General features: G+C 33.7%; 4 protein-coding genes across 4 annotated transcripts in view; all 4 read left to right on the top strand.

The window, feature by feature from the left end:
• LOC105228740 (zinc finger protein 729) overlaps positions 1-19,527 on the top strand; it is a 32,592-nt gene extending 13,065 nt beyond the window's left edge. The window contains exons 2-14 of the mRNA XM_049454449.1: positions 3,357-4,304; positions 4,361-4,713; positions 4,776-4,902; positions 11,723-12,190; positions 12,419-12,670; positions 12,727-13,079; positions 14,830-15,095; positions 15,345-15,580; positions 15,637-15,989; positions 16,642-16,843; positions 16,908-17,858; positions 17,915-18,267; positions 18,330-19,527. Of these exons, the coding sequence (XP_049310406.1) occupies positions 3,357-4,304; positions 4,361-4,713; positions 4,776-4,902; positions 11,723-12,190; positions 12,419-12,670; positions 12,727-13,079; positions 14,830-15,095; positions 15,345-15,580; positions 15,637-15,989; positions 16,642-16,843; positions 16,908-17,858; positions 17,915-18,267; positions 18,330-18,549 (5,082 nt within the window). The 3' untranslated portion in view covers positions 18,550-19,527. The remainder of the gene's footprint in view (positions 1-3,356; positions 4,305-4,360; positions 4,714-4,775; positions 4,903-11,722; positions 12,191-12,418; positions 12,671-12,726; positions 13,080-14,829; positions 15,096-15,344; positions 15,581-15,636; positions 15,990-16,641; positions 16,844-16,907; positions 17,859-17,914; positions 18,268-18,329) is intronic.
• LOC125775808 (zinc finger protein weckle-like) lies at positions 11,339-13,267 on the top strand. The gene is made up of 4 exons (XM_049446642.1): positions 11,339-11,656; positions 11,723-12,670; positions 12,727-13,079; positions 13,142-13,267. Exons 1-4 carry the CDS (start codon positions 11,477-11,479, stop codon positions 13,218-13,220), a joined length of 1,560 nt encoding a protein of 519 aa, XP_049302599.1. The 5' UTR covers positions 11,339-11,476; the 3' UTR covers positions 13,221-13,267.
• Positions 14,266-16,430, top strand: LOC105228739 (zinc finger protein weckle). The gene is made up of 4 exons (XM_049446641.1): positions 14,266-14,561; positions 14,624-15,580; positions 15,637-15,989; positions 16,052-16,430. Exons 1-4 carry the CDS (start codon positions 14,382-14,384, stop codon positions 16,179-16,181), a joined length of 1,620 nt encoding a protein of 539 aa, XP_049302598.1. The 5' UTR covers positions 14,266-14,381; the 3' UTR covers positions 16,182-16,430.
• Positions 19,528-19,663: 136 nt separating the features above from the next.
• The window catches only part of LOC125778105 (dihydrolipoyllysine-residue acetyltransferase component of pyruvate dehydrogenase complex, mitochondrial), a 3,110-nt gene continuing 1,187 nt past the window's right edge, over positions 19,664-21,586 (top strand). Inside the window, exons 1-4 of the mRNA XM_049454442.1 lie at positions 19,664-19,777; positions 19,867-20,038; positions 20,972-21,156; positions 21,213-21,583. Of these exons, the coding sequence (XP_049310399.1) occupies positions 19,908-20,038; positions 20,972-21,156; positions 21,213-21,583 (687 nt within the window). The 5' untranslated portion in view covers positions 19,664-19,777; positions 19,867-19,907. The remainder of the gene's footprint in view (positions 19,778-19,866; positions 20,039-20,971; positions 21,157-21,212; positions 21,584-21,586) is intronic.

Here is a 21,586-nt window from a genome sequence, read left to right as displayed (position 1 = left end):
CCTGGGAAAGCGAAGATGGCAAACAGTCTCGTCTGCTGATCATAGTACCGAAGTCCATGATCCCGAAAGTGTTGAAAGAATATCACAATGGACCTAGTGGAGGGCACCTTGGAATTACAAAAACTATAGAGAAGATTAAACAACGGTTCTACTGGATCGGTTGTCGAGATTCCATAGCAGAATGGATAAGTAATTGCGTAGAGTGCATGGCAGCTAAAGGTCCTAAAGCCAAAAGTCGCGGTAGGCTACAACAGTACAACGTGGGATCACCATTTGAACGAGTCGCAATGGATGTTGCAGGTCCGTTCCCAACCAGTACGGCCGGAAACAAATATCTACTGGTTGTCATGGACTATTTCAGTAAATGGCCAGAAGTATATGCCTTACCAAACCAAGAAGCGAAGACAGTAGCCGAAGCGTTTGTAGAAAATTGGATAACAAGGTTCGGAGTGCCCATCGAATTACACTCAGATCAAGGCAGGAATTTCGAATCTTCCATTTTCCAAGAAGTCTGTACATTATTGGGCATCCACAAGACGCGGACAACAGCGTTACATCCACAATCAGATGGAATGGTGGAGAGATTCAACCGAACGCTCGAAGAACATATCCGGAAAATCGTTGATAAAGATCAACGGAATTGGGACAAGTGCATCCAGATGTTCCTGCTGGCGTATCGTTCAGCGAAGCACGAGACAACTGGTTACACGCCAGCAAAGATTATTTTCGGATCTGATCTGCGACTCCCTGCTGATCTTAAGTTTGGAACGAATCCTACAGCTGTAAGAAATGATGGAGATTATTGTTCTGCCTTAAAGGAAGAAATGAATGAATTGCATCTAATGGTAAGACAGCATACGCATCTGATGAGCAATAAGATGAAGGACCGGTTCGATCAAGCGGCAAATTCAAAAGGTTTCGAAGAAGGTGATCTGGTCCTGTTGTACAATCCACTTCGAAAGAAAGGCTTGTCCCCGAAACTACAGACAGCCTGGGAAGGACCCTATATGGTGATGAAACGACTTAATGACGTGGTATACCGCATACAAAGAAATGGAAAAGCACGATGTAAAATGAAAGTAGTACATTTGGAGAGGCTCGCCCCATTTGGTTCAAGAGGATTTGTGCCTAATCGGGACGATTAGGCTTTAGTGGAGGGCAGTGTTACAAAAGTAGTATTAAGTTGTATTTGTATTACTATATGCATCCCTGATTATGAACAATAGCTGTAGGTATATGGAATAGCATTTGTCTTGTTGTAGACATCTGGCGCCACGGCTGTCTGCTTGAGAAACAATAGACATCTGGCGCCGCACTGTCCGCTTGTCGAAACAATAGACATCTGGCGCCACAGCCGTCTGCTTGAACAATTGCAGAGTCTGGCGCCGCGACTGTCTGCTTGCGTCTGGCGCCGTATAGCCGTATGTTCTGGTAATTTCCAGACGCGATATTCTAGAAGGACACGTCGGCATCAGCGAGAAGTGCGTGGCTATATAAGCCGTGGCAGCGCCAACGTAATCAACCAGTGCTAAGAGTAAACTGCTATAGTGTAGACGAGTTGTGAAATAAAGAGTTGTTGAATTAAATTAAACAGTGTTGATTTTATTTGTCAATCCAGAGATACGAACCTAACAAAGTAAACTAGCAAGAGTAAATTCGTAACAATACTATGGCGGTATCGCTACTGAGCATGGCAAAATAGTGTTGCGTGAGCTAATTTAAACTACTTTTTACTACTATATAGATATTGCAAATTCAAAAAATAATTTCTTTAAAAATCCTTTTTATTTAAAGGTTGGTACGCAGCTCTCAAGTAATTGCTCAAGAACAAAAATACATTATTTCTGAAGTAATTTTGACAGCTGGTTACGCATCGTGAATGATCCACATTAGAAGAGCAAGAGAGAATAAACAAAGTAAACAAACTTTGTGCGTATGTATGTATGTATGTATGTGTATGGTAACACAAATATTTTCATTGAGATTTAAGGAATGTTGTTGACGATTGGTTGGTTTTATACAACATTTCAAAATGGAACATACTTTATAATAATGATTTCAACTAATTTAGGATGAATTTGACGATTACTTCGAATTTCCTGCAAGAAACAATTGTTGATTTGATGTTTCTTCGCAAAACCAGGTTTGCCATATTCACATTTTATTGAAACAAAGTATTAAAAATTAGTACTAGCTTTCTTAAGAGCTGCGTACTAGCACAAGTAACTTTATCGCAGGAACGTTTCTGGACCGTTTCTTAAGCGTTTTTTTATATGAAGTTTTTACGTTTCTTGAGAGCTGCGTACTAAGCTTAAAAACTTAGCTTAGAACTAAAAAATAGTGTGGTAAATCTGTTGGGATAATCAAACACTCCATTTGGGAATGAGTAGGATTCCTGATCGCCGGCGTATAGCTAAATTCTGACATTTAAAACGTGTACGTAGTTTGTGATTACAAAAATTTATAATTAAAATATAGAAAACATGGCTATTATAATTATCTCTTGATTTATCTTACAATAAAAAATGTGTTTTACTGTTCAGACGAATTGTTATGGTACGTAATATAAAATTTTTCACAATAGTTATCTCTTATGGTCCACTCATTATCAAATATAATTTCCATTTTGTCCATGAATAAGTTAACTAAAACGCTTAAAAATATATAGCATATTTATCTATATCATGAAGGTATAATTAATTTTTGTTATAACAGCTAAAATCTTTACTCTATAACAAAAATTGAAAATAGTATTTATAAATGTACAAATATAGTACTATAAATTTATAATTTAATATTATAGCATTTTCGCTTTCTGCAACCCGTTTTAACCTCTCGCCACCCTTATTCACCAGAGGTGGCCATGATGTTGTTATTGTAAAAGTACACTTGAGGGGTAGCTTAAGTACTGTGAATGGCTGTTTTTCTATGGTGAATGGGACTTCCCCTACTCCTCTATACCATGGTATTAACCATCGTAAGTGATTTACACCTGCATCGCTCTACACTTTCATAATTCGATCACCAGCACAACAAAATAAATTTGATTACATTGCAAACTGCATATATAATGTTTAATATTTATAAACATAATAACACAAATTTTTAAGTGATCATGTCAAATACTTTCGAAGATTGCAGCGGCTACCTTCCTGATGCCGAATGGCAATTTTGGTGTAGACTCTGTGCTAAGGAGGATGTACGAAATATCAATATATACCCAGAACATAACAAAACTGAATTGGCCACAAACTCCACTCTGATAGACTTTATAGCGGAGTTTTTTAAAGTTCATGTATCTATTTCGATTATCATTTTCTATTCAAACATTTGAAATTATTTTTATATTTATTTAGATACGACAAAACGAAGATTTACCACATTGGCTTTGTGCACAATGCTTTACATCGGTTTCGGCCTTGTCCAAATTCACAAATCAAGTGAACAGAGTACAAAGTATGTACAATGAAATACAAAGTTCTGGACACAGAAAAGCGGAAGATTTCCGGGTTATCCGAGAAAACTATAACTTATTCGGGTATGAGTTATTTATGTTTGACATATCGGATACCAAACCATCTATTGAAAATATTTTTGTTGCTGATGGCCCCGAAATAATTGAGCATAAATCATTGGATAGTATTGTAAAAAGTGAAGTAATAACGGACGACTTACAGAGTGGCATATTTCTCAAAGACATCGAATTTAATAGTGAATTCCAAGATCCCATTGGTGATGCAGTTGAAAATCATACTGACGAAGTAGGTAGTAGTGAACGCTTAAGTAAAAGTGTTGAAAACAGTAAATCAGAAAAAACTAGCAAAGTATATAGCAAAATCCATCGTCTGAAAAGGCGTAAAAGTTCTTCGGATGAGGAATCGAATGTAAACAAACACAGTTGTAACGATTGCGCACTACATTTCAAAAAAAGTAGCAATTACCTTATACATATGAGGAAAAAACATGGTGTTGAAACACCACCTAGTATCATTTCTTGTCCACAATGTTCAAGAACTTTCAAATCTAAATTCAATTTTAAACGACACCTTAAGACACATCGACCTGTAGCAGAGAAGAAAATATATCCATGTCCGCAATGTGATCGAAAATTCCAAACGAAAGATTATGTATTTCGACATATTAAGTTTGTGCATGAAGAAATTCGCCCGTTCATTTGCGAAGAATGTGGTGAAGGTACGCACACCGAAACTACACTGCGGGAGCACATGCTTAAACATACCGACTATGCCCCTTTTGAATGTGAGATTTGTAAGAAAGGATTTAAAACTCAAGCACGTTTGAAGGTACGTACTGCAAACATTAAAGGGTATGCATAAGAAACTATAAATTATATTTGCAGAATCATATGGAGATGCACAGTGAACATAAACATATATGCAGTGAATGTGGTTTAGAATTGAATTCGCGTGTAACCTTGAATCGTCATATGCTTGTTCATTCTGATGAGATGCGTCATAAGTGCGATTATTGTGGGCGCGAATTCAAACGAGCGAAAACTTTAAAAACTCACTTATTACTTCATAGCGGCTTGAAACCATATACATGTGACTTCTGTGACAAAACGTTTGCCAATGGCTCAAATTGTCGTACTCATAAAAAAAAGTCGCATCCCGAAGAATTGGCGGCTTTAGAGGCTTCCGGAGAAAAGAAATTCACCAAAAATATCCCTAAATTAGCGGTTTTAAAGTCAGTGTAAGTACACAAATTGGAACAACAATTAAATCCTAGTTTAATAAAAATCGTAACCATTGCAGTACACGCACAGCTGAAGATCTACTTCCCGTGGTAACCAAACAAAGTGGAAATTTTTCTTCCGGCAAGAAACCGAAACCCCCATCTAGTTGTAAAGATGAAACACAACAATATTTAGAAAATAAAACATAATGTGTGTTATAACAGAACTACTTTGCTTAATTGGAGTATTAATTTTCAGTCGTGCAAGTTATTGGAGTATCCAAATAATTATACTTGGATGAAGGCTCGATGTCCTTAAAACAGATTAGTATTTAAACGCTATGGTATATCAGCAGCCATTGATCTATTGCTATTAACATAAAATTAAAGTTTTCGTTCATTTTTTATTTTGTGTCAGATTTAATATTTTGTCAAAATATACATACTTAAAGATTTCAATAATTTTATATTAATACTCTCTTTTATTTCATAAAAATTTCCTATAGTAAAGGAAGAAAAGAATTAGCACATTTGCCTTAATGGGGATTATTTATTCCCGTTTCTCTCATGTTTCGAAAATACAACATTGAAGTAATCAAATCCAAATTGTCAAAACATTTGTTTATATACCATATATTTGTCAAGACTAAATACAAGCAACTTAATATTAAAAGTATAACATCAGTCGCGTTTTAGACGCCGCGCTTAACAGTTGTTCACAGCTACAATCGAAATTCGCTAAAGACCAGTTAATAATCACAGTTTATAATTACAGTTTATATTTATAATTAAAAAAAAATAAAACAAAATACATTTCAAACCTGAAATTTAAAAAAAAGAAAAAAATAATCAAACCAAAACACAAAATGGACGTAGAGGCTGAGGAGCCCGAGGGCTCCTGGGCTTATAAAATGAAAGAAACTACCAAAAAAGTAAAAGTTGATGACAAAATTAATATTGAAAGAAACATAATAATAAAACCTCTATCAATAACAAACACACCAAACCCATACAACCTAGAAAAACTCACATACGATGAAGACCACCAAGGTCCATTCGTTGTATATATAGACACTAAATACAAAGGAAACGAACGAAGCCCAATAAACGCGGGCGCGATCACGGGCTTGATGAAGAAACTGAATTATGGACACGATGATATAAAAGAAATAAATAAAGTTGGATACGGAAGAATCAAGGTTATATGCAAGACGGCAAGAATAGCAAATGAAGTATGCAACAGCCAACATTTGAAAGATAAAGGATATGAGCCAAAAATCCTGCAACACTGCATAGCCAAAGTGGGCATCATTTTCGATATCCCCACAGAAATCACAATGGAGGAGCTAATGAAAGACATACACTCTAGTGTGCCAATACTAAAATTGATAAGAGTGGAAAACAGGTCCAAAAACGAAAACGAAATCAAAACTCCAACAAAAAGAGTAAAAGTTTTTTTCAAAGGCCAGAACATCCCGGAATATATAACCTACGCATACACTAAGATTAAGGTAAGCCCTTTCATAGCGTTGACACAGTGCTACAAGTGCTACCGGTTTAACCACTTTGCTCAGCACTGTAAGGAAACTAAATCGAGATGTAAAAAATGTTTCCAAATACACGCAGTTGAAGAAGCATGCAAGAAGTTATTATGCCCAAACTGTAACTTCGAACATGCTCCAACCGCAAAAGAATGTCCAGCAAGGGTAAAGGCATACATAATAAAAAGAACGATGACCTTAGAAAGTAGCTCCTACAGAGAAGCCCACAAGAAAGTCGCAGGCATTTTAGGAAACCGATTCGAACTTTTGGACAACTACGACAACAATTTCCCTCAATTACAGAGTAAAAACACCAATAATACACATCAAAACCATGATTCGACAGCATACATCCATAAAATCTTACCTTTCAGCAAAGTAATCAAAAATAATACTAACAATACAAATAACAATCGACACAGAGAGCAGGCAAAGGCAAGAAACACGATGCAAGAATGGAGAGAAGCAATTAAACCAGTCAAAAGTAACGAAGTCATTATAGAAACAAGAAAGTTGCAAGAAACACAAGACACAGTAAATGAGTTAAGTGCAGCAATAACAAAGCACTTAACTACCAACATTCAACAAAGATTAAATCCAGTCACAATTGAATTATTCAACAATATTCGTACTTCTCTAAACAAATTAATTAATATATTCGATACTACATTAATAAGCAATAGTTCAAATGACATCACAAATTAGAATTTTACAATTTAATATACAAAGTTTGAAAAAACAAGGAAACAAGGAATTATTAGAAATCTGTCTTCACAACAATAAAATAGATATAGCTATATTAGCTGAAACATGGTTAACCAATAACAACGATACAAGTCTAAAAAGTTATAATTACGCATATTCCAACAGACAAGATGGTTTTGGTGGTGTTGGAATATATATTAAAAAAAACATAAAATTCACAATATTTAAAATACCAAGTGAAATTGAACATATTGGTATAACGACATTAAATCTCAAAAGAAATATTAACATTATAAGCGTATACTGTCCACCAAACATAACAACAAATACCTTCAAAATTGAAATAGAAAAATTATTTTTACACACAAGACAATTAAACAATATGACGCTTATTGGCGGTGACCTAAATGCCAGAGCAACAACATGGGATAGGATATCCTTTAATACCAAAGGAAACATTCTAGAGAACATTGCTACTGACAACAATTTTATCTGCCTTAATGACGGTTCTCCCACTTTTGACTCCAATAATTCTAGAACAACTTTAGACGTAACTTTCATCAATAACAATATCAACAACACATGGAAAATAATAGATAAATTAACTAATAGTAACCATAGACCAATAACAATAACCTTATTTGACAATTTTCAACTCAAACATAAAGCAAAAAAAATCTTAATGAACCGCTTGTTAATCGATATGACCAAGTTCAAAGTAGGCGACAGTTTAGATGAATTCAACAACTCAATCGAACAAACATTACAAAAAAACACAATAAATATCAGCAACAATAACAAATACATTCCAAAACATTGGTGGACAAATGAATCACAAAGATTATTTAGATTAAGAAACGCAGCAAGAAAGAAATACAATCAATACAAAACACTGGTTAATTGCGAACTACTGTCAAGAGCTGAAAAAAATCTTACAAACCATATATTAGAACAGAAAAAGATTAATTTTCAAAAAACTATAGATGAAATATCAACAACAAACAATAGTAAAGAAATGTGGGCTACAATTAAAAATTTAAAGAAATATCAATGTGATAAACAAATTAACAATTCCTGGAATAATCAAGACAAAATAAAATATTTAGAATTCATTGCTAGGACAACTACACAAAACCCCACAATCAATTATATCAACAACAACAGAGAAGAATCAATAGAAGAAATGAATATAGACAACTTTTTACAATTTTCACTTTTTGATATTTCACTTAGCCTATGAAGAAAAAGTAAAATTATTTAACCTATTAAAAAACATTTGGTTAAGAGGAAAAATACCAGAACACTGGAGAGAGATCAAAATCATCCCAATCCCCAAAAAAGGATACGACACAACAAATATCTACAATTATAGACCAATATGTTTACTTTCAGTACTAGCAAAAAGTATTGAAGGCATCTTAAAAATACATATAGAAAACAAAATAAATCACAATAACTTACTACCCGCAAGATCTTATGGTTTCCGAAAACACCACTCTACTGCACAATGTATTAATGATCTGATCAACACAATTGCTTTACATAGAAAACAAAAATACCAAGTAATGGCTGCATGTATCGACGTGGAAAAAGCATATGATTCTGTGGATGTGGACATCCTAAAAGACATACTATCTACAACTCAAATTAATGCTAAAGTTACCGATTGGATTATTTCATTTTTAAAACAAAGATACATCAAACTAGATCATCATAAAGTTAGCACTAACAACGGTTTAACACAAGGCAGTGGCTTAAGTCCAACACTTTTTAATTTATACACTGCACAATTACACTCAATAATAGATGAAAATTGTAACCTATTCCAGTTTGCCGATGATTTCTTTCTTGTATGTTACCATAAGAAACGGGACCAAACTCAAAATATTCTGAAAGAAAAAATAAAAGAATTCATCTCTGAATGCCACAAAATCAATTTAAAAATAAACCTTAATAAAACCAAAAGTATATATTTCAACCAACGTAACTCACAAATAGATATCCATATAAATAATACCCAACTTGACCAAGTGCGAAACATTAAATACCTAGGTAGATATGTAAGCGTCAACAATGCGTGCACACAACATGTTAAACAAATAGTGGACAAAACAAATAACACATGTCGATTCCTTAACATTCTGAGTGGCTGCAAATTTGGAATAACACCAACGAAATCCTTGCAACTCTATAAAGCCTTTGCACGCGCTAAAATGGAGTACGCCGCGTCATCTTTTTCCAATATTTCGAAATCCGCTCTACAGAAATTGTCAACCACAGTATATACAGTAGATAACCTTTTGCGTGGTAGCTTTCATGGGGGTGAATAGCGGCCATCTTGGATTATCAGTGGTAGCAACCTGTAGCAACGCAGTGATGTATAAATTGAGGTACTAAATACTTAGCAAATTTATTTTATTAAATAAAAAAACTATAAATATTGTTGCTTAATATAAAAGAAAATTATTTATTAATGTTATATATTTACCAATAGGTGATTTAAATGTCATAGTGTGCAATATTTCGGCCATAAAAATAGCATTTACTGATATTCAAATATTCTTTTTGTAGTGAGTTCTTAATAATAAAATGCAGTCCTGTTTTAAGATTTCTCGGTGGTGAGTTTTCTTCTGAATGTATTTGTTACATTTGACCGACAGAAAACATATAAGCAAAAACACTTATACAAAATATATATAATAAAATAAACACTGGTTTAAAATCACTTTGCAATTGATAGTTTCCTAATGAATTGTCACCTTGTATACATATGTCAAACGACAAATTACCACCCAGGATTGTATCCTACTGCATGCAAAAATTTAGAAATACTTGAAGCGTGTTTCAAAATTGCACACAAAATAACAACTGATTTAACATTAAACAACAAGTAATATCCCAATAAAATTGAACAGATATTCAAAGTAATTCAATATAATCAATTATTTTAAAGTGGTGATCATCAAAATTAAAAATTTATATGTAGCTCAAATGCTAACACAACACCCTGATTACCATGAAAGTAGCAAAAAAAAGGGTTACACAAAACCCTAAGATTTGATGGAGGTGAGTATAAGTATGTAAACAAACCAAAGGTTGTCTACTGTATATACTGAGTTGTCAACTTGCTGCAATTCTAACCTCAGAAGATGTTTGGGATTAATTAGATCTACCCCGACACATGTAATTTATCACATGGCCGCAGAGCTGCCACCTAAATATAGGCTAGAGATGGCAACAGCCAAAGAAATAATTAAATGTATCGCATACAACCTACCAACAAAGAAAATATTGCTAACCAATAATCTTGTTAAGCAATCTAGCTATTTCAAAGTATATGAAAAATACAAAATAATTTTTTTCAACATCGCACCAGTACATAAAAACCCAAGCAAAACTAATAAAATACGAATAAACGACAATTTCTTTAAAGGCGTAGTAAACAATAAAAAAGAAGCAAACCAATCAATAATAAATAATATATACAGAGAAAAAATTCAACAACTAGAAGCAAATCAATACGAAATATTATTTACAGATGGGTCTATTAAAGACAATAAAACAAGCGCTGCTTTCATCCACGAAAAGTCAAATACTTCTAAATCTTTCTACTGTAACAAAAAGACTGCTTCCATGACAGCAGAACTATTAGCAATACATAAAGCTATAGAATTTTCAATTGACCAACAATTTACAAAAATAGCCATTTTGACGGACAGCTTAAGCAGTATAATAGCATTAAAAGATTCCGAAAACAACAATTTCATTGCCCAAGAAATAATAGAATCTATAAATATGTCTTCAATCCAAACCATAGAAATTCATCATATACCTTCACATAGCAACATCCAACTAAATGAAAAAGCAGACAATGCAGCCAAAAATGCCACACAAGATGGAGAACTACTAAGAATACCGTGGTCAATCAAAGATGCAACAAAAGAAGTATTTAACAAAATAAAAAACGAATGGGAACAAGAATACAAAAATAAAATTTTATCTAAAGGAAAAGATTATGGTAGCATATTCCCAAACTTAATCAATAAGCCATGGTTCCATAACAACAAAAATAGAATAGAACCCATGAAAATTAAACAATTAAACAGAATACTAACAAACCACACATTTTGTAAAGCCACATTGGCTAAAATGAATATATTTAATAATTCCAACTGCGAAATGTGTAACACAACAGAAGACACAAATCACATACTCTTCCATTGTAACAAATTCACAAATATAAGATCCAGATATCCTTTACTTATCAACAACTCATCCATAGGCGAATGTTATCGAAATTGCAACTCTGCGGCATGCATAACTTTTACTAATTTCTTAAATGACATACAATTAAGTTTATAAAATTGATCCACACAATACTATATAACACGGTAGAGGAGGCGTTATAGCTTTAAAGCTGGCCAAGTAAATCTTCATCCCTTGTAAAATTGTATCTCAAGCGGTGAAGTAACTTTAAAGACATAAAAAAAAAAAATAAATACAAGCAACTTAATATTAAAAGTATAACATCTACTATGTCTAACACATTTGAAGATTTCAGAAGTAATTTTGCCGATGTCGAATGGCAATTTTGGTGTAGACTCTGTGCTAAAGACGATGTACGAAATATCAATATATATCCAGAGCAAAACCAAACTCCAGTTGACACAAACGATACACTTGTAGATTTCATAGCGGAGTTTTTTAAAGTTCATGTAACTAACTATATGCTTAATTAAAATGTATTTAAATAATTGTTGTATTTGTCATATTTTGTTTAGATACGGCAAAATGAAAATTTACCACATTGGCTTTGTGCACAATGCTTTACATCGGTTTCGGCCTTGTCCAAATTCACAAATCAAGTGAACAGAGTACAGAGTATGTACAACGAAATACAACATTCTGGACACAGAAAGGCGGAAGATATCCGGGGTATACGAGAAAAATATAACTTACTTGGGTATGAGTTATTTATGTTTAACATATCGGATACCAAACCATCTATTGAAAATATTTTTGTTGCTGATGGCCCCGAAATAATTGAGCATAAATCATTGGATAGTATTGTAAAAACTGAAGTAATAACGGACGAATTACAGAGTGGCACATTTCTCAAAGACATCGAATTTAATAGTGAATTCCAAGATCCCATTGGTGATGCAGTTGAAAATCATACTGACGAAGTAGGTAGTAGTGAACGCTTAAGTAAAAGTGTTGAAAACAGTAAATCAGAAAAAACTAGCAAAGTATATAGCAAAATCCATCGTCTGAAAAGGCGTAAAAGTTCTTCGGATGAGGAATCGAATGTAAACAAACACAGTTGTAACGATTGCGCACTACATTTCAAAAAAAGTAGCAATTACCTTATACATATGAGGAAAAAACATGGTGTTGAAACACCACCTAGTATCATTTCTTGTCCACAATGTTCAAGAACTTTCAAATCTAAATTCAATTTTAAACGACACCTTAAGACACATCGACCTGTAGCAGAGAAGAAAATATATCCATGTCCGCAATGTGATCGAAAATTCCAAACGAAAGATTATGTATTTCGACATATTAAGTTTGTGCATGAAGAAATTCGCCCGTTCATTTGCGAAGAATGTGGTGAAGGTACGCACACCGAAACTACACTGCGGGAGCACATGCTTAAACATACCGACTATGCCCCTTTTGAATGTGAGATTTGTAAGAAAGGATTTAAAACTCAAGCACGTTTGAAGGTACGTACTGCAAACATTAAAGGGTATGCATAAGAAACTATAAATTATATTTGCAGAATCATATGGAGATGCACAGTGAACATAAACATATATGCAGTGAATGTGGTTTAGAATTGAACTCGCGTATAACCTTGAATCGTCATATGCTTGTTCATTCTGATGAAATGCGTCATAAATGTGATTATTGTGGGCGCGAATTCAAACGAGCGAAAACTTTAAAAACTCACTTAATACTTCATAGTGGCTTAAAACCATATTCATGTGGCTTTTGTGACAAAACATTTGCCAGTGGTTCCAATTGTCGTACTCACAAACGAAAGTCTCATCCCGAAGAATTGGCAGCCTTAGAGGCTTCCGGAGAAAAGAAATTCACCAAAAATATCCCTAAATTAGCGGTTTTAAAGACAGTGTAAGTAGACAAATTGCAACAAGGATTAAAAACTTATGTAATTAAAATTGTAATAATTTCAGTACACGTAGAGCTGAGAATCTACTTCCTGTGGTATCCAAACAAAGTGGGAATTTTTCTTTCGGCAAAAATAAAACATAATGTGTGTTATAAAGTAACTATGGTATTTTGCTAAGAGGTTATATACAGTTAGAAGAACGAAAAAAGCTAATAGTACAGAATTTTTCTAAGAAAACTTAATTATTAATTAATAAAAAAAAAATATTAAAAATATTTATTTGGAAAGGGTCTACAGCTGATCTCCGGGAGCTCCTCTCAAAAAAAACGTTTTGCGGTGATGGTGATTAATTACTAAAAAAATATATTTAAGAAGCTCGTATTAAAATTTGAGACTAATCGGTTTAGCCGATTTCGAGTAATTTTGGTCACCTACTTTGAAAACACCATATTGAGAAAAACGCGTTTTAATATTGGAATGCACTTTACACGGGATACGACTTTTGTTTAACTTACTTAGACCATATAATCGGACGATGAACTGAAACTTAAGCAATTTTTTCTTTTCCCTGGAGCACTTCATTGTCACGAATAAATTGCAGCTCACAATATGTACGAACTCACAAGTTTACTGCATGCCTTAGCTGCTTGTACTGGTCATGGTATAAGGATACTGTCCATGGTACAAGGTACTTGAACCAGAGAACGTGTATTATTATTATTCTACCTTCTCTGCTTGAACTTCCAGGCACTCTGAAACGCCTTTTTCAAATTTGCATGTAACTTCGAAAATATTCAACGGAACGATATGGAATTTTATATGTGAATTCTTAAATATACATATGTACAGTTAGAAAATAAAATTAAAAATAAAGGATTATTTGAAAATTCTAACTGTATATAACTCCTTAATTGGTGTACAACTTTGTAGTCTACAAGTTTTTGGAGCATAAATAATTATCCTTGGACGAATGTCTTAAAAAAAAGATGTTCAAAAGCTAGAGGTCATCAGCAGCCATGGATCTATCACTGTTAACATAAAAATCAAGTTTTAGTACATTATTTTTAATTTTGTATTAAAATCCTTATTTTTATTTTATACAAATTTCCAATGGTAATGGTACACGATTAGCAGATTTTCCTTAATGGGGATTTTTTATTCCCGTTTCCCGCATGATTTTAAAATACAACATTGAAGTAATCAAATCAAAATTGTCATAATATTTGTACATATCATATTTTTGTCATGAAAAAATACAAGCAACTTAATATTTAACTCCATTAAAAAGTATAAAATTGTCTATTATGTCTAACACATTTGAAGATTGCAAAAGTAATTTTGCCGATGCTGAATGGCAATTTTGGTGTAGACTCTGTGCTAAAGACGATGTACGAAATATCAATATATCTCCAGAACAAAACCAAACTACAGTTCACAGACCTGCTGAGGTTATAGATTTCATAGCGGAGTTTTTTGAAGTTCATGTAACAATATACATAATTAAACTGTATTTGAATAATTGCTGTATTTGTTATATTTTGTTTAGATACGGCAAAATGAAAATTTACCACAATGGCTTTGTGCACAATGCTTCTCGTTGGTTTCCTCCTTGTCCAAATTCAAAAAACAAGTTAACAAAGTACAAAGTATGTACAATGAAATACAAAGTTCTGACCACAGAAATGTTATAGATTTTCGAGTAATACGAGATAGATATAATTTACTTGAGTATGAGTTCGTTATGTTTAATAGGTCGGATACAAAATCATCTATTGAAAATATCTTTGTTGCCGATGCACCAGAAATAGTTGTACACAACTCCTTGGATAATATTGTGAAGAGTGAAATCATATCGGACGAGTTACAGAGTGGCATCTTTCTTAATGAAAGCGAATATAATAGTGAATTTCAAGATCCAATTGGTGATGTAATTGGAAATCCTATTGATGAAGTAGAGAGTAATAATTCCTTTAACAATATTAAAGAAGATAGTGAATCCGAACAAAATGGAAAAGAATGCAAGAAACCCAATCGGATGAAAAGGAAATTAAATTCTTCGGATCAAGAATCAAAAACAGACAAATACTTCTGTAACGAATGCTCACTACATTTCAAAAGGAGTAGCAATTATTGCATACATATGAAGAAAAAACACGGTATTGACATAGAAAGAGATCCTTCTTCTTGTTTTTCTTGTCCACAATGTTCACGGACTTTCAAATCTAGATTTAAATTGAATCGTCATATAAAAATACATCGACCTTTAGCTGAGAAGCGTATATTTCCATGTCCTCAATGCGATAGAAAATTCCAAACTAAGGATTATGTTTTCCGACATATAAAATTTGTACATGAAGATATACGTCCATTCATTTGCGAAGAGTGTGGTGAGTGTACACGCACGGAAGCTACACTGCGGGAACACATGCTTATACATACCGACTATGCACCTTTTGAATGTGAAGTTTGTAAGAAAGGATTTAAAAATCAGGCGCGGTTGAAGGTACGTACTGCAAGCATTAAATAGTATGAATAAGATACTTTAAAGAATATTTACAGAATCATATGGAGATGCACAGCGACCATAAACATATATGCAGTGAATGCGGTTTAGAATTGAATTCGCGTGTAACCTTGAATCGTCATATGCTTGTTCATTCTGATGAGATGCGTCATAAATGCGATTATTGTGGGCGCGAATTCAAACGAGCGAAAACTTTAAAAACTCACTTAATACTTCATAGTGGCTTAAAACCATATTCATGTGACTTCTGTGACAAAACGTTTGCCAATGGCTCAAATTGTCGAACTCACAAAAGAAAATCGCATCCCGAAGAATTGGCGGCTTTAGAGGCTTCCGGAGAAAAGAAATTCACCAAAAATATCCCTAAATTAGCGGTTTTAAAGACAGTGTAAGTAGACAAATTAGGACAACAATTTAAAACTAATTTAATAAAAATCGTAATAATTTCAGCACACGCACAGCTGAAAATCTACTTCCCGTGGTATCCAAACAAAGTGGAAATTTTTCATTCGGCAAGAAACCGAAACCCCCCTCTAGTTGTAAAGATGAAACACAACAATATATAGAAAATAAAACATAAGTGCATGTTATAACGGAACTACTTAATTTAGTCTACAAAGTTTTTGGAATATTGAAATAATTATCCTTGGACGAAGGCTTAATGCCGTTAAAACACACATTGATAGTCAAAACTATGGGTTATCAGCAGCTGTTGATCTACCACTTGTTAAAATAGAATTAAAGTTTTAGTACATTTTTTATTTTGTGTAAGTTTCAACAGTTTGTCAAAATATACATATTTAATAATTTCAATAATTATATATAAAAATACTTATTTTTATTTCATACAAATTTCCAGTGGTTATGTTCGAATATTAGCACTTTTTCATTAATGGGGATTATTTGTTCCCTTTTTTGTCATGTTTCGAAAATACAACATTGAAGTAATCAAACCCAAATTGTCAAAACATTTGTACACATACCATATGCATATATATTTGTCAAGAAAAAATACAAGCAACTTAATATTTAAATTTTTTTAAAAGTATAAAATCTTCTATTATGTCTAATACATTTGAAGATTTCAGAAGTAATTTTGCCGAAACCGAATGGCAATTTTGGTGTAGACTCTGTGCTAAAGACGATGTACGAAATATCAAAATATGTCCTGAGCAAAACCAAACTCCAGTTGACACAAACGATACACTTGTAGACTTCATAGCGGATTTTTTTAAAGTTCATGTAACTATATATACGTAATGAAATTGTATTTAAATAATTGCTGTATTTGTCATATTTTGTTTAGATGCAGCAAAATGAAAATTTACCACATTGTCTTTGTGCACAATGTTTCTCGTTGGTTTCTTCCTTGTCCAAATTCACAAAACAAGTTAACAAAGTGCAGAGAATGTACAACGAAATACAAAGTTCTACCAAAAGAAATGATAAAGATTTGCGAGTGATACGAGATAAATATAATATACTTGAGTATGAGTTCGTTATGTCTAATAGGTCGGATACAAATCCATGTATTGAAAATATCTTTGTTGCCGATGCACCAGAAGTAGTTGTACACAACTCCTTGGATAATATTGTTAAGAGTGAAATCACACCGGACGAATTACAGAGTGGTATCTTTCTTAATGAAGGCGAATATAATAGTGAATTTCAAGATCCAATTGGTGATGTAATTGGAAATCCTACTGATGAGGTAGAGAGTAATATTTCCTTTGGAAATATTAAAGATGATAGTGAATCCGAACCAAATGGAAAAGAATGCAAAAGCCCCAATCGGATGAAAATGCAACCAAATTCCTCGGATCAAGAATCAAAAACAGACAAATACTTCTGTAACGAATGCTCACTACATTTCAAAAGGAGTAGCAATTATGGTATTCATATGAAGAAAAAGCATGGCATTGACATAGAAAGAGATACTTGTTTTTCTTGTTCGCAATGTCCGAAGACTTTCAAATATAAATTCAAATTAAATCGACATGTAAAAATACATCGACCGATAGCGGAAAAGTGTATATTTCCATGTCCACAATGTGATAAAAAATTCCAAACAAAGGAATATGTTTTGCGACATATAAAGTTTGTACATGAAGATTTACGTTCATTTATATGCGAAGAGTGTGGTGAGTGTACACGCACGGAAGCTACACTGCGGGAGCACATGCTTATACATACTGACTATGCACCTTTTGAATGTGAAGTTTGTAAAAAAGGATTTAAAAATCAAGCGCGTTTGAAGGTACGTACTGCAAGCAATAAAGAGTATGAATAACATACTATAAAGAATATTTATAGAGGCATATGGAGATGCACAGCGATCATAAACATATATGCGGTGAGTGTGGTTTAGGATTGAATTCGCGTTTAACCTTGAATCGTCATATGCTTGTTCATTCTGATGAAATGCGGCATAAATGTGATTATTGTGGGCGCGAATTTAAACGTGTGAAAGCTTTAAAAAGTCATTTAATACTTCATAGTGGCTTAAAGCCATATTCATGTGACTTCTGTGACAAAACGTTTGCCCATGGCTCAAATTGTCGCTCCCACAAAAGAAAGTTCCATCCCGAAGAATTTGCGGCCTTAGAGGCTTCCGGAGAAAAGAAGTTCACTAAAAATATCCCTAAATTAGCGGTATTAAAAACAGTGTAAGTTAAAAACAATATAATTTAATATAAAACAAAATTTATAAAAATTGTTTAATTTGCAGTACCCGCACAGCTGATAATCTGTTGCCCGTGGTATGTAAACAAAGTGGAAACTTTTCTTCCGGCAAAAAGCCGAATGTCCAATCAGTTGTAAAGGAGAAACTCAACACTGTTCCTACGACAATTGCTCTAAGTAAACGGAACGGGCCCGAATTTTTATCCAATGTTGTCAATTCGGCGCCATGCCTTGAAATTACTTCAGGAATGAACAACGAAACATAAAAATATGCAAGGAATAATACATAAGAGTGCTATGACGGTATTTCCTTGTTTAACATCATTGTGAGTATCAAGTCCTTATTTTTTACAAAGCTGTGATTGAGCTAAAGTGATTACTCTTGATCGGCGACCTGAAGAATACTATAATAACAGACAATATAATACCAAGAATTGATAACTGGGGAAATGGGTATACACATGCAACCTACATACTACATGCACTTATGTATATGATGTAAACATAGTTTGTTGATATATGTATATTAATGGCTACTATATTTCTGCTATACGTGTTTAAAACTAAGTCTTAATTAGTCTTTAAGCCTCACTTAAGCATATCAAAATTGTCAGTATATATTGAAATGTATTTATTTATACAAAAATCAGACAATAACTACATACATACATATGCCTGATCGTAGTGATAAGTCATAGTCTTAAATTATTTCACTAAGTTAACATTTTTTATTGCATTATATTATAATAAATGTTAATCAGGAGTATATTTTTTTATCAAAAACTTTTGAAAGTCATTTGTCGCGTGGTTTCCTAGATTTAATTATGATTTCAAGTTATTCATATATGGCTATGTGTATTTGTCTGAAACATGATGATAACGAATGGCCTTGAACTTATATAAATGGAAAGTAACTAGCAGCCATACGCTCGCACGGCACACTTTATCTGTATGTGCGTGATAACATAAAACTGTCTGGTTTATTCTTAAATTTAATACGGCAGTTAATAGTTTTAGTTCAAAATCTTAAATTATTGCCATAAAGAATAAATTTGAATTCCTATATTTTTGCTATAATTTTGAATGACAGTCCTATAACAGATGAATTTTTGTATTTACTACCATAAGGTTAAAGGATATTAAAACAAGTTAAATCATATTATTTTGGTCACCGAAACAGATTCTAGCGGCTCATCATAGTTTATAAGTTATGTATTTGATAAAATTAGCATATATTTAATAAATTAATTTAATTTTGTCCGATACGCCTGATTACAACAGTGTTATTTCAATGTCATTTGATTTAGAAAGTGTTGGCAACTCTATTTACCACCTCTGCTGATAAATTTTCTAATTTGACGTTTCCATTTTCATTCTTGAAATTCAGTTCGATTCGATTTGCGGTGTGTATGTAACCTTCCTAGAAAGGTCGGTGTGTGTAGCGCAATTATCACTAAATTAATTTCGATCTAAAAAACTGTCTATTTTAACAAGGTGGGCGGTATTTTTGCAACAAATTTGTGCGGCTAAATATTGTAGAAACATTTTAGCTGTATTTCCTTTGAATTGATTTCATTCGATAGTTGTTCAATAATTTGTTTGCGCGTAACTTTAGTGCGTCAAGATGTTGAGGACAATTGCAGCACGCAACGAACTCGTAATACTGCGTGGAACAGCGCTAGCACGAGCAAGACCAGCACGTGAAGCCGTACGTGTTATGGGCGCACAAACGGCAAGGAAGCTACAGACACTCAGGTGCGTCTCATTTATAATATCAAACGGAGTTGGTGATGCTCTGATGACGTTTTAAGGTTAGAAAGCTGATTGTGTAACCTCGGCTGATGATTTGTGCTGATTGCAGAAACCAAAAAATAAATAGAGAGAATGTCAAACACAAACTGTCATTAGCGTAAATGAAGGGAATTAGTTATAATATTGAGTTTTGAAATTAATTGAAAAAGCAATATATTTATTTACATACAATCTAACTAGCTGGTGGTGGTATGAGATGTTTAAGCTAGTTCATTGCTATCAAAAAAATGTCGTCACGATATGTATGCTACTGATAATGGTATACTCGACTTTTTTTCTACGTTCATAGAACTTTTTGTATCTATGTATGTACTAGTATATGTAAATGTACATACTTTCAAACATTTCTTATGACATAAACATTTATTTGAATTTGTATAGCTGTTTTTGTACTCGTGACGCACACCACAGAATGCATATCTAAAATGTTAAAAAAATACTCTACTCTAAATATAAATGTTTACCGTGACGAGTTGAGACGAATTAGCCATGTCCATCTGTCTGTCTGTCTGTCTGTATATACGCGAACTATCCCTTCAGCTTTTGACATATCGATCTGATCATCCTTTTATGGAAAACTTTTTCATCCTTACGAATTTTGGATTAGGTTATTATACAATGTAACAGTTAATTGTTTAGATCTGACACTTATAGCATACATGTATATAAGCAGCTGTCATACAAACCGACAGATAAAAATTATTAAAAGAAGTGCCGTTTTATACTAGATACCATATATGTACATATACATAAAATAATATACATTGTATGATGGAATTTATGGAGGAGAACGCATTTTTTTCATAATCACATTTTTTTTTATAACCCTACCAATGTCGTATTTATTGCAATAAACATAACTTTTTTCGCACTTAGGCTTGGGCCCAAGAACCATGTGGCAACCGTTACAAAGCCGTTGGGTATGTGGAGTACGAATTTTGCACGAAACTATGCCGACCTGCCGTCGCACATCAAAGTGTCACTACCGGCTCTTTCGCCCACTATGGAACAGGGTACCATTATTAGTTGGGAGAAGAAAGAGGGCGACAAATTGAACGAAGGTAAATAAAATATACGAAACGTTTTGAGTCAGTGTTACCACTTTCAATGTTTGCAGGTGATCTCTTGGCTGAAATCGAAACTGACAAGGCAACAATGGGCTTCGAAACACCTGAGGAGGGCTACTTGGCCAAAATTGTCGTACAAGCTGGTACCAAAGATGTAGCCATCGGTAAATTGGTTTGCATTATTGTGGAAAATCAAGAAGATGTGGCCGCATTCAAGGACTTTGTTGACAGTGCACCAGCAGCAGATAAACCATCTGCAGCAGCACCACCACCAGCAGCAGCTGCACCAGTAGCACCGCCACCACCAGCTGCTGCACCAGCACCTGTGGCCGCCGCACCTGTCGGTGGTAAGCCCATGACAGCCGTAGAGCAACGCGGCGAACGTGTGTACGCCAGTCCAATGGCAAAAAAACTGGCCGAAGCA

This window comes from Bactrocera dorsalis, chromosome 1 (assembly GCF_023373825.1).
Source record: "Bactrocera dorsalis isolate Fly_Bdor chromosome 1, ASM2337382v1, whole genome shotgun sequence".
Taxonomy (NCBI): domain Eukaryota; kingdom Metazoa; phylum Arthropoda; class Insecta; order Diptera; family Tephritidae; genus Bactrocera; species Bactrocera dorsalis.
This window is presented reverse-complemented; position numbering and strand designations above follow the sequence as displayed.

Bases quoted from the DNA above. Each gene is read 5' to 3' on its own strand.
- LOC125775808 (XM_049446642.1), top strand. From the start codon at position 11,477: ATGTCTAACACATTTGAAGATTTCAGAAGTAATTTTGCCGATGTCGAA. The intron at 11,657-11,722 runs GTAACTAACTAT...TATTTTGTTTAG, and splicing joins CGGAGTTTTTTAAAGTTCAT to ATACGGCAAAATGAAAATTT. The intron at 12,671-12,726 runs GTACGTACTGCA...TTATATTTGCAG, and splicing joins AAACTCAAGCACGTTTGAAG to AATCATATGGAGATGCACAG.
- LOC105228739 (XM_049446641.1), top strand. From the start codon at position 14,382: ATGTCTAACACATTTGAAGATTGCAAAAGTAATTTTGCCGATGCTGAA. The intron at 14,562-14,623 runs GTAACAATATAC...TATTTTGTTTAG, and splicing joins CGGAGTTTTTTGAAGTTCAT to ATACGGCAAAATGAAAATTT. The intron at 15,990-16,051 runs GTAAGTAGACAA...TAATAATTTCAG, and splicing joins TTAGCGGTTTTAAAGACAGT to CACACGCACAGCTGAAAATC.